The sequence below is a fragment of the Crocodylus siamensis genome, chromosome 5, assembly GCF_052110815.1.
Source record: "Crocodylus siamensis isolate JL-2025a chromosome 5, ASM5211081v1, whole genome shotgun sequence".
Lineage (NCBI taxonomy): Eukaryota > Metazoa > Chordata > Crocodylia > Crocodylidae > Crocodylus > Crocodylus siamensis.
The window spans coordinates 112,069,551-112,082,809 of record NC_143399.1 but is presented as its reverse complement, the minus strand read 5'-3'; the positions used below and the strand labels follow the sequence as shown (position 1 = coordinate 112,082,809).

At 41.2% G+C, this 13,259-nt stretch overlaps 1 protein-coding gene across 1 annotated transcript in view; it reads left to right on the top strand.

Annotated features, from left to right (window-relative positions):
* The window catches only part of ADCY1 (adenylate cyclase 1), a 274,667-nt gene that overhangs the window by 126,904 nt on the left and 134,504 nt on the right, over positions 1-13,259 (top strand). The window contains exon 4 of the mRNA XM_090049959.1: positions 4,300-4,411. Within this exon, the coding sequence (XP_089906085.1) occupies positions 4,300-4,411 (112 nt within the window). The remainder of the gene's footprint in view (positions 1-4,299; positions 4,412-13,259) is intronic.

Below are 13,259 nucleotides of genomic sequence, written 5' to 3'. Positions count from 1 at the left end.
TGCAGAGCCACTGCCCATTATCTTTGAAGCTCATGGTGATTGGGAGAAGTCCCAGACAATTGGAAAAGGGCAAATATAGGTCTCGTCCAGCTTTACTTTTAAGGGTTTCCATTAAATCAACAGTAATACTGATGTTTTTTATATATCACTAACTGTTACCTAAAATGCAGTTTGGAAGAGGCTACTATAGTGCTAATTATAGATTTTGCATCATCATATATGTATGTCTAAAATGTTTTCAGTTACTTTATTTTTATTAAGTAGCAGCAGGCCAAACAAAATCTGCATCATGCGAGCCAAATGGTGAAGCATGAGGATTAACGTATAAGCCAATTAAGTATTCCTTTTAAAATGAATGAAGACCACTTACTACAGCCCATGATTAAATAACTACAAGCTCTTGATATACTTGCCTTTATAAACTGTAGGTCAATTTCTCATGATCACTTTTAAGTATTTTAGTATCTATAGCTTCTAACAGGACAGAGAGAAATTGGAGGATATTTTATAGAAGCAACAATACACCAAAGGAAAATACAAGTTATATTAAATTGAATATAATTAAAGTCTATAATTATAATGAAAGGGTGGTACATTTGTCTCCAGCTTTGTGTTTGGTCCCCCCCACCCCTTTGCTTTTTAGCTTTTTGGCAACCTGGATTCAAATATGGAGTTAGGCCAACCAAATGGATTGGGGTCAATCTAGCAACATCTTAGAGCATATCTCAAAACCTTCAAGGAATTCAGTAAGATGAACTCTATATTGACTGAACAATTAGCTCAAAAAAAGATCTGGTCTGTCAGATGACAAGGTTGTTGTACATCAATTAAAAGAAAGAAGAATGAATGCTTGTGTGTGTAAATCTGGAGAGCGTATGTTGGCACTCTTGTACTAGCCATTAGGCTAGGTTGGGGGAATGAACAGGTGTTTCAGGGGAGGAAGGATCATAGCTTGAAGGAAATCAAAATAGTTTGTGCAAACCCCAGAGGTTGATTCTGTTGTATTTCCTCTTATGTGAGTAGTTTTGTGTTAGGGATCACACTGAAATGACTTCAGTTGGGCAAAAATGCGAGAGACTAGTTAGGTTTGTACTTCTAGCATCTCTTCTTATTTAAGACTGAAGAGTTCTTTTAGGAGAAGATGTTAGAGTCATGGATTTTTTTAGGGTGATATCTTTTATTGGACCAACTGCATAGTTGGAATAGAGTCAGATAAGCTTTTGAAGGCAAGACCCTCTTTGTCAGGTCTGAGGAGTGAAAGCCAGCACAGCATAGTGTACAAAACAGTTAGAAGAGGAGGGAGAGAAATTCCCAGGGATAGCAGACTAATAATTGGCAGAAGAAAACCAGCTGTTTACTGGGAGATCGAGGTCTATCAAAAGGTTTTAGGAGAAAAGGTATCTGTAGTGGGTTATCATAAACTGAAGCACTCCAAATGTATTTAAATTAAAGCAATTTAGGGTACATGTTTAGATGACTATCTTTTAAGCCTAAATAAATATTCATATGTTGCTTAGCAGGCTGAGTCTCATAGATGTATAAAATTATGGTGTTTTATCTGCCCCCACAAAAAATGTAGGGATTCATACCACAAGAAATAGAAGAATGATTAATCTAGAAAAGGCCATTTTGCATGTAAGACCCATTGGAAATTAGTTGGACATAGGTGTTTACCTGTCTTGGGCTCTAAAATTATTAGTCTATATTATACTTCCAGGGTACCATCCTATGTATCTACAAAAATAAAAGTAAATGCCAATTCCAAGTCTCAATCCAATATCTTTGTTCTTCTATCTGTTTTGCAACCTTTATTCAATTTGGCCTTTGCATTCTTTCCTTATGCCTATTTTCCTATATATGAATAGCAATACAGACAAGGTACAAAAGTTTGGTAAGCTTAGAGAGGAAGAAGGGTCAAATGGTTAAGCCACTGATTCTCAACCATGGTGCCATGGTGTGCCAAACAATGTTAGCACTGCTAGGTGTGCAAACATTATTCACAAGTTAAACCCAGATGCCACATCTACGTGAGTGTGGACGTTTGGTTCCATGGGGACAACTAGCAGTGGCCCACCTTTAGGTGGTCAGGTTATACATTAGGCTAGGTTAGTTGTCCCCAGGGAATGCCTGTGTCACGTGCCCTTTGTCGCATAGGAGTTTACCCCAGGTGGGAGAGGGGAGAATGGGACCAGCACTGGGATGGGCCCAGCAGCCTCACCTGTGGTCCTGAGGGCCTCCTGAGGCTACAGCAGGAGCCATCCTGACACTTGGAATCTGGCCAGCATCCAAAGTGTGGCTCCTGCTGGTCAGGCTTCAGTTTTAAGTGGTGTGTCTTGCCCACCGCATGCACCGCTGGTTTTTTTTTATTAAACAGGGGTTTTTTTGACCTGTGGTTATCCCCACCTTTCTCTCTTGCAGTGTGAAGAACAGCAGAATGTGTGGTATGTGGTGCTGCAGACATATCTGTAGTACCACATACCATACGGCTGCTCCCAATGGGGGTGTTGGGCCACACTGTGCTCAGGGTGGGCAGCAGTGGTGCTGGGAGGGGAGATTGGGTGGGCTATGGTGAATTTGGGGATGGCTGCAGTCCCTCCACCCCCCCATAGCCCACTCCCGGCACCACCACAGCCCACCCCAGGTGCAATCTGGCTCAGCCCCCGCCTTGCTGGGAAGAGCTCAGCATAGCCCTGGCCCCTGCCTCCCCCTGCGCAGCTCCAGGGGCACACACACCCCCATGCCCTGCTAGGGTATGCGCAGTGGTGGGAGCTGCCATCCCCTCCCTGTACTGGGTGCCCCCCAGACAAACCACTTGTGACTTCATCCTACACCTTGCCCTGTCTTGGCTGTGCAACCCCAGCTCCGGCCCCACTCCCACACCCTCCTCACCCCTGCTGCAGCTGCTGGAAGCCTGTAGCCAGGCTGCCTTGTGGCCTTATCACTGCTCTGTATTTGGTGAGGGCTAAGCCCCTTTAGCCCCTGCTTCCGCCACCTATGATGACTAAGTTTCCTGTCTGTAAAATGAGGAAGTGTACCCCATCTCCTAAAGTACCCAGAGAATTAATAAATGTAAGACAAGAAGAAGCTCATGTGGCATCATGAGGTCAAAAACAAATAAAATAGCTGTAAAGAAATAACTTGATATCTCAGGAAACCTCCTGTAGGTTCAAAAATCCTATAGATCCTCCTGGTTCCTAATTTCTCTACAAGCATACCTCATTTTATTGCGCTTCGCTTTATTGCGCTTTGCAGATATTGCATTTTTTACAAATTGAAGGTTTGTGGCAACCCTGCGTCAAGCGAGTCTATGGGTGCCATTTTTCCATTGGTGCCATTTTTCCAACAGCATTTGCTCACTTCGTGTCTCTGTGTCACATTTTGGTAATTCTCGCAATATTTCAAACTTTTTCATTATTATTATATTTGTTATGGTGATCTGTGATCTTTGATGTTACTATTGTAATTGTTTTGGGGTGCCACAAACCGCGCCCATATAAGACGGCGAACTTAATCGATAAATGTTGTGTGTGTTCTGACTGCTCCAACAACTGGCCGTTGTCCCGTCTCTCTCCCTCTCCTCGGGCCTCCCTATTCCCTGAGACACAACAATATTGAAATTAGGCCAATTAGCGGCAGAGTTTGAGAGGATTGACTCCAATTTTGAAAGAAGTTCTACTGTGGGTAAAATGCTATCAAACAGCATCGCATGCTACAGAGAAATCTTTCATGAAAGGAAGAGTCAATCGATGCGGCAAACTTCATTGTTGTCTTATTTTAAGAAGTTGCCACAGCCACCCCAACCTTCAGCAACCACCACCCTGATCAATCAGCAGCTATCAACATCGAGGCAAGACCCTCCACCAGCAAAAAGATTATGACTCCCTAAAGGCTCAGATGATGGTTAGCATTTTTTAGCAATAAAGTATTTTTTAATTAAGTTATGTACATTTTTTTTTTAGACATAATGTTATTGCACACTTAATAGACTACAGTATAGTGTAAACATAACTTTTATATGCACTGGGAAACCAAAAAATTTGTGTGACTCGCTTTATTGCGATATTCGCTTTATTGCGGTGGTCTGGAACTGAACCCACAATATCTCCGAGGTATGCCTGTACTTTCAACCACAAGATAAAATAATAAATCTTTGAAATTTGTCTTCTAAATAGCAGTGCAGGATTTTTCTGAATTCCTACTTAAATTGTATTTACTAAATGGAAGAAGATAATTAGAATATTACAATATGAAGGTATGTTCTGCAATAATGTCTCCATGTTTTCTTCCTTCTCTTTACAGCATTTTGTTTGCAGACATAGTGGGGTTCACTAGTTTGGCATCGCAGTGCACTGCTCAAGAGCTGGTGAAGCTTCTGAATGAACTCTTTGGCAAGTTTGATGAATTAGCCACAGTAAGCATGCCGTTCTTTTTTTTTAATTTAATTTAAATCGCTTTTTGTATAATGATGATTTGCATGAAGTTCATATGTTAAAGACCTGAAATAGACTAACTCCTAGTCCAATTTCTACTACAAGGTCTGTAAATCATGAGTATTTAGGTTTCTGTTCTTCTGGTCTCTTTCATATTCTTGAGATAAAGCAATCTGTTTAAACGGTCAAGGAAGAAGCTACAATGGATATTTTTAAAAATATTTGTTCTCAGTTCCCTTTACTGAACCTGTTTATATATAGGGGAGAAAACTATTAAGATAAATACTAATATTTTTACCATGAATACGAACAAATAATACTGTGGAAAATGTGAATATTGAATGCAAAATATAAAATACAATCTACTGCTGATATGCATTGGGAGCCATACTTCGGTTCTTCACAAACAACTGCCTGTGTCTCAGAAACTGTGGTTGACCATCAGAGAGACAACTGTAGATATAGTAGCTGCCACATAACTAGAAATATTTTAAATTTACTAATAGCATTTACATTATGCTAGATGTGTTACAGAATATAAAGACTGGCATGTTTGTTCTCTGTAAGATCTTTTCTTCTTAGAATACAACATCACCATAACAGATGAGAACTTGCAGTCAATGTGAGATGGGATGGATAGATGGATGAGGATGCCCAAATAAGTTCTCATTTCCGGTTCCCAATTATGTTCAATAATATGAGTGAAACACTTTTACACAAACAATTCAGTAACCAAGCATCTTCTCTTTTGACTATCACACAGCAACTGAGAGCATGCAATTTTGCATCTCTTTTACATGGATGCTATCCCATTCTCTCAGAGCAAATCCCTAAGTCCTCACTATTACTGAGGTCTGTGGGTATTTTCACCCCTGGTTCCCTGGCTTAGCTGCTTGCTGAGAAGACAGATGGCAATGTTTCACAGGCTGGAAGAAGTCTTCTGCTACATGTGATATTTGTGGGGTTGAGGACTTTTTCTCTGTTGCCTAGGAGGATGAGAGAGACATGGGATGCATAGAAGTCATCATAGGTGACTGTCGGGGTATGGCCTTGACCGCCTCCCTGCGTCGGGGCCGCTTACTGGTCGCCAAGTATCGGCTCACCTGGGGTTGGGCGTTTTACACGCGCTTGCCTTGCCTGCCATGACTTTGAAGTTAATTGAGTTGGTTCGGATGGTCCAGTGCATGTCATCCAAATATGAGAGTCCTCGGCGTCCCGCAGGTACCGCGTTGATGAGGGCTCCGCCACCACTACACCCTTGCCCGTTCCACCAGGTGGTGGCCGCCAATCTGGCCCAGCCACATGTCCGTGGATCACCCAGTAGTTCATAAAAGAAAATGTAAGGGTCAACGCAAAATACTAAGGCCAGGGGTTCCCTGGATCGGGCGACTGCTTCAGCCTTCTGCAGACGGCCGCCGATATTCCCCTGTATGTCGTGGGATCTAAACCCCCTCTCCAGCTCTTGCTGAGCTCTTCAGGAGGATTTGTCTGACTCCCCAGTTCTAATTAAGGCTCCATGTGGCCGCTCCGCCCCTATTACCGGAGCTACGGTGCCCACAGTCAAGGAGTGCCCTTATATTAGAGTTTATAAGGTACTCGGCTCCTGCAGAGTCCCAGCCACTCCCGGCGGTTCAAAACAACAGTCAGAGGCCCTGCTGGGCCAGCTGCCTGGGCTTAAAAGCCCCGCTGGGGCTTACCCCTTCTCCAAAGGCTCCTACCGCGTCTGAGAGCTGCTCGCAGCCACCACAACATGCTCCGGCCAGCTTCCACTCCGCCGCCACCTTCTTCCAGTTCCATGTCCGTCCGTCTTGCCGGCCCCTGCCTCTCTTTTATGTTGGTCCTGGGAGTACCGGCCCCACCCTTTCCCACACACCTGGAAAAGGTGAGTTCCTGCCCCGCGTCTTGGGCCTGTGTGCACGTACCTAGCGAGCTTCCGCTTGGGCGTGGAGCCCCAGAGCCTGCCGGCTCCTTCTCTCCCTCACAGTGACAAGGACCAAATTGTAAAATATCAGGTTTTACCATGCAAAAAGTGGGATCTATTTGGCAATATCTTTTAGTGGACCCACAATATAGTCAGTTTAAAATACCAGGTAGAACAATTACTTTTGTTTAACCCCATTAAATACATAAAAATGGTCACTTAAGAAAAGTAGGCAGTAAATCTGTAGAGCAAGGAAAAGTTAGTAGAAGTAGTTAAAACAGCTGAGCTCTAGATAAACCTAATTATGTAGAAGGAATAAGACTGCAAAGTATCCTGTAGTTATTTCTGAATAAGTATTGCGGAGGGGACTGGTAATCTGTAAAGAGTCATAAAACCATTATCTATGTTAAATCCAGGGATTTTAACATCCAGTTAATTTAAACATTTTTGTTCCCAGACCCACCTTCTCAAAGTATTACATAGGTTTCTCTTGAGGACAAGGACTGAGAAGCAGAGATGGAGTGATTGTTGTGTGAAAAGTGTTCTCCCACTGGTGATTTGAGCGTTTCTACACTTTATCATTTTTCTGTGAGAATTTATTCTGAAGTGTAGTGGTTATCTAATTTCAGCAACCAAGTTTCCATGAGCGGATTTGGTGTACTGCATGAGATATCTCATTTTGTGATAGTTATATTTAGGATCTCTGGATTTTGATGTTTCTGTTGTGGTAAGTTGGTAGTAATGATGGTTGAGGTGTATTGACAGTTTTTGCATTTGGATGCAGGGTTGGGAAGTTGTTTGAAGACCAAGGGAAAGGGGAAGAGGGAGTTGAATAATTTAGTTTTTTAGGTGCCACCCTCCCCTGCCTTATGTTTGCCTTCAGATTGACACAGCAAATGAGCTTTCTACTTTCAGTCCAGGAGTTGTGAAGGTGCTGATTGAACTTTCTCTCCTGTCCCTCAATACTTCACTTCCTGGTGTTCAGGCCTGGGGTGGACAGCTACATATAGCTCAGATTGCTGCAGCAACACCAATGAATTGTTCTCCTTTCAACTGTTCTCTGTATAGCAGGCAGCAGCCATTTCTGGGCTTCATTTCCATAATATTGAAGCATCTACAACTTCTATTGATGCACTTTTTAATTATCTGGAGTCTAATCCCACCTCAAGCGAAGGTCTTTCTCTCTTGCAAGCTCCCTATGCAGCTTTACATTTGATCATTTTTCACCACTAAAAGAACTCTCTTCCCTATGGACCAGGGTCATTATAGTCAATGGAAGTCTTTGACTTGGTTTCTATGGCCTGCCTCTTCACCAGCCTTTCCGCTCATGTTAACTGCTATATGTTTCTTTTTAGGGAACTAAGAACAGAGTTAAAATAAAAACCAGATATGCAAAATCCAAAAATTCAGTGGAATTCAATATTACTTTTCATTTATAAAGAGACTATTTAAGTTATTATATATCTTCCCTTTCTGTAAAATATGAATTTCTCACATTCTCTTCCTGTGACATGGGAAAGTAGTGTTATCCTTCTAACAGGTGGAAAACTGAGACATAATGAAATTAAAGGCCACATTCTTAGGTTACTGAGAATTAGATGTCCGGAGTCACAAAGGAAGTCTGTGCTAGAGCAAAGCATTGGGCTGATTCTCTTGAGTCGCAGGCTAGTGCCCTAATGAGTGACCCATCTTACCTTTCCTAGGAAGGTCTCTAGAGCTTTTTAGTCTCTATTTTGTATATAGATATATATAGATTAGACAGCCAAAATATTATATCAACATATAAAGAGATTAGAAAATAATATATAAAACAAATAAATCTGCTTTTAGTAAGGTAGTTAAGCAGCTGCATAACTGAAACCAATGGGGCTAATGTGGGCTTAAGTGTACACATATGTTTAGGCAGACAAGGTTCTTTGGGTAGATGTGTTATCTTTTATTAGACCAACTAAATAGCTGGAAAAATTGTTCTTTGCAAGCTTTCAGGAACAAACACCCTTCAGATATAGGGAGAGTCTGGTGGTGTTTTATGTACTCTCCTGGGTAGAACAGAAGCCAGTATGCAAAATGAAGGTCTGTGAAAATGTAAATATGTGGCAGTGAAGATCAGAGGGAATGGGAGACAATGGATGGGAAACAGCTGGTGATAGAATGTAGCTGGTAAAAATCTGATACCCCCAGGTAACCTATCTGCAGTTAGGCAGGTTATAATATGTCATAAATCCAATGTCTGTATTTAGTCCATGATTTTTTGCATCCAGTAGATTTATGAACTGAAGTTTGTAGGCTCGTCTATGAAAGATGTTTGTATATTGGCTTCTGCTCTACCTGGGAGAGTACAGAAAACGCTACTGGACTCTGGTTGCTCTAGTACAAGATATCACATCTACCCAAAGAACCTTGTCTGCCTATGTCCTTAGATCAACATGGCTACAACCAAAAACCCACATACACTTAGGTAATTTGTAGTCAGGGCCTAAAAACTTATATCCCCACCTTCATTTCATATGTGAATTTCATTCACTACATAAGAGCAATGAACCATTTGATAAACTTTTTTAAGATTTAGATTTTAGAAACCATTTAATTTAAATGGTTTCTAAAATCTAATCTTTTGTAGAAGATGTTGTTCTAAGCGTGAAAAGAAATATTTTTCCTCTTTCCTTTCAGAAATGCACCAATATGCACTGTACTTTAGCAGGGTCTCAGTGAGAACAAATGCCTTTTTTATTTTTCCTGCAGTAAAAGGAGTCTTGTAATCATGTCTGTTGCAGTCAGATGAAACAGGCAGTGATCCATGATTTTTCACAGAGATGCTGATAAGCAAGACTACTGGAGGAGTTTTGCATCTGATTATCTGAAATCCTCAGTCTGTCATGGTTGAAAACAATGGTATGCATCAAATGTCAAGATGAGGAGGGAAGAAAATACAAGGAAAATCTAAAACAGTTTAATGGTAGTGTTTATGTTCCCCATGGCTACCAAAGCACGATTTATGAACATGCATTCTGTATGTTGTTAGTTCTTAAGAAGGAACGTCAACTGAAAATGGCAATTATAACAGCCCTTGGTAAAGTAACTGCCTTGTATTATAACAGTAATGTAAAAAAAAAATCCTAGTCACCTGCCATTTTAAGGAAGTCTATGTGTGCTGAACGTCTCTTCTGTTATGAGTATAGACCAGTTTCTACTTATCCTGGTAAAAGTGTAATGTCTGGCTTAGGATGATAACTTGTTAACTATGTTAGGTCAGTATAAATGTCTAATTATACAAGCATTTAGGGAAGTTAAATTGGGCAAAAAATGGCAGGTCTGATCTACATCAGTTGACCTGAAGTGAACCAGTTAAGTTACGAATGGGTTAATCTGATCTAGTGAATGCCTTTGCACATTTGGAGTGCAGCCCAGGAACATGCTATTCTTGCCCCCTGCACTCCCCACAACCCCAGATGGACATCACCCCGCCCCCCAAAACCACACTCAGTTCCAGCAACCTCCCATCCCTCATGGACCTGCTAGCTCCCTTGAACCCACTTGCCCTTCCCTCCTCCCGAGTGCCTGTACATGCCACTACCAGTCTACATTTATGTGGCTTAAAGTGAGCCCCTTGATCATAGACTGGGTGTGGCAAACGAGTGTATGCACCCAAGGATATTTGTTCCTATCCTCCAATTTTTAGAGACTAGTTTATACTTTGAAGCATTAGGGTTTATGTCTCTTCCTAAGTACATTTTTAACAATTGTAATTTGAGCATTTTTATATCCATTTATATTGATTATTTAAAAAATGTTTCTGGGTTCTTGGCCTCAGCAATTGTAGCAGTGAGTTCTGAAGTCAAATTGTACAGTTAATACCTTATAGATATATGTAAATTTGCACAAGGTTTCAATTTTACCCCCATCACTTGCTTATCTGTTTGTTTTTTTGAGACAGTAAATAGAAGTTTCTGCTCTGCCTTCTTCATATTATAGATTTTTTTTATGTCTGTTCTTAGTCCCTTAAAGTAAAAACTAGTCAGTCTCTCTTCAAAAGTTTTCCTGTGTTCTTAATCTTTTAACACTTTCATTTCTGTTGAATTCTTTTTCCAGTGGGCTGAGTATAATTGAATGTTGTATTTTAGTGGAGGGCATACTTTTGATTTCTTTAATGGCAGTCTTGTGGGACATATGACATCTGGATTGGGTGATGTGTTAATGTTTGATATATTCATTACTAGCATCTCTTCTTTTGTAATCTTTTGTTAACAGTGCAGTATTATTACCAAATAAAAATGTAGGTTTGGGATAGGTATCTTCCCAACATTGTATATGAAGAAATCTGATGCAAAGAAATTGTGTAGCTTATCAGCAATCTCTTAGTATTCTTTAATTGTTCCCTTTTCTTGTCCATTTTCCCACAGGTTTCCCACATGTGGTATACTTGTAGAATGTCTTGTTTATGTTTGTAGGCTTAGGTATTTTTCTTTTTAACCTGAGTCCAGGACCTAATTTCTTCCTTATTACTCGTTTGTTTCAATTTATCTTCCTTTTTAATGCCTTCACTACAATTGGATTTCTCCAGTCTGTTTAGTTTACATAATCTCTTGAACCAATTTACTACTCACCTTTTCCTTTCCCTTTAGATTTATGCAAACACTAGTACTTTGTCAAAAAAATCCATGATAAAGCAGTCTTTCTTGATTTTTGAGTGTAGAGCTTTTTCCCCAATTAGCTTCCTCACTTTTAAGAATTTCCACTTTCTGAAATTAAGCATCACAGAGCTACATTTCTTCCCTCAGAGATGATACATGTATATTCTGGTTGATCGTACAAAGAGATTCAATAATAGTTGCTCCTTAATGCGGTCTTAAGTACCATGAAAAAAAATGATTCAAGAACAGCCTCTCCTCTTACATGCTTTAGAACTACCTGTTCCAAAAAAACAACTATTTTAAATTGCTTCTGTAAATGTGACCAATGTGACTAATTTATATGCCAGTAATTAAAGTTCCTATTATTATAATTTTAGTTACCTTAGCCTATTTGTAGGCTTCTCTATATGGGCAGGTTAGTGCATAATGAGTGCACTAAGCTTTAAATTTAGGGTATGTTAGTGATTTTGCAGTGACTTCCCATGTGCAGATTTTTAGTTCATAGTAAGGGTTCATTTACCCAAGAAAGTTAGTATCCAGTAATTTAAAATGTGAATTTAATTCTACTCAATGTACATCGAGTGCTTTTGTGCTTGGGAGCTACTCCTTTTTCAACCCACTGAGGCTATTACTTCAGAACTGTGCACACAAGGGGCTGATATGGAGTAGCTAGTATGCTGCAAATCAGAAGTGGTGGCTCTGCTGTGCTAGCTGCCATAATGCCAGTGATGTCAGTGTGGCCAGCCACCTGTGAGACAGCTGCCCTTTTGGCACACACGTCCCCAAAAGCAGTGCCCATGACTTCCACTGCAGTTACTTTTCCTCAGTTATACTACTACTACAAATTCACACCTCTGCATACTGTGGGCTAAATTCCCCGTTTCAACAAGCCCTAAGTGTTGAATGTTAAGTGGGGAATGTTACTTTGTGGTACTAGTGAACACGAAGAACATTCACATAGGGTGGGACTTAGCACTGACCAGGTAGGGAGTTTAGAGCTTGTTGAGGTAAGGTGAAAATTTATAGGACATAATTGCTCTGCACTGTCTTGCACGTGTTGCAGTCATTTTCCTCACTTAGATACAAGCAGTAGAATTTGTCCAAAAATGTTAATAGTATTCTAACAACTTACGATTTATAGGCCAGATCCAGCTTTGTCTCATAAATGCTTAAGTGACACTAAGCTTGTAGATGCAGTCCAATTACTGTTGAGTAATTCCTCTATAAATGTACTCTATAGTAGTTTTTTTTTACAGGGGAGTGCTGTAACCACTGGAATACAGAGCTTGTCCCATAACTCTTCACTTTTGGCTGTCTAGTGACAGCTGCAACCACAGGGCTGGATTGTGTCCCCAGTTAGCCTAGTCTAGCATGGTGATTTGCAGATCTGTCTTGAAAAGGCAGGAGAGATGGAGGGCCTTGAATGTGGATCTTCTACTTTTGGGGGAAGTTCTCTAATTACTGGACTGTTCTAGGCTAGTTGTGGCACCAGTCAGCTCACTACCTAAACTCAGAAGCAGAACTAGGTTTTCTCAACTGCAGGTGAAGGTCATTAAGGTTCAAATAGATCTCTTAAAGTTTCAGCTGTGATTCTTTTCATTTCAGCTGTGAATCTTTTGTCTCCGGCATTGGACAGAAGATTTTCAATACAGCATGATTTCTTTGAATTAATCTATCCTTTAAAGTGTATAGGCAGGTATAATAGGAGGAACTCACCCTCCTGCTGGCTGACACCAGCCCGGACATAGTGGGGATTATGGAAACGTGGTGGGACGCAACGCATGATTGGGCGGTGAATGTCAAGGGCTATAGCCTGTACAGGAGGGACAGGATAGGAAAGAGAGGTGGGGGCGTGGCACTCTATATTAAGGAAGAATACATATCCTCGTCAATTAGCAAGGAGTCAGGGGAGGGGCACTCTGAAGTGCTTTGAGTTAGAGTAAAAGGCATTCGAGGGGAAAGAGACTTAACGGTGGGGGTCTACTACAGACCTCCCAACCAGGGAGAAGAGCTTGACCAGGAATTCTTGGGTCAGCTCACAGAGGTAGTGAAGGCTAAGGATGTGGTAGTCATGGGGGACCTGAACTTCCCAGACTTCTGCTGGGAAGAACAGTCAGCCAGGTATGAATGCTCACGTCGGTTCTTGGCCAGAGTGCAGGACCTCCATCTAACCCAGGAGGTGCACAGTCCCACCAGGGGAGACAACTTGTTGGACCTAGTGCTGGCCATGGGTGATGACCTGGTGAGGGGGCTGCAGGTGCTCGACCACCTGGGCGA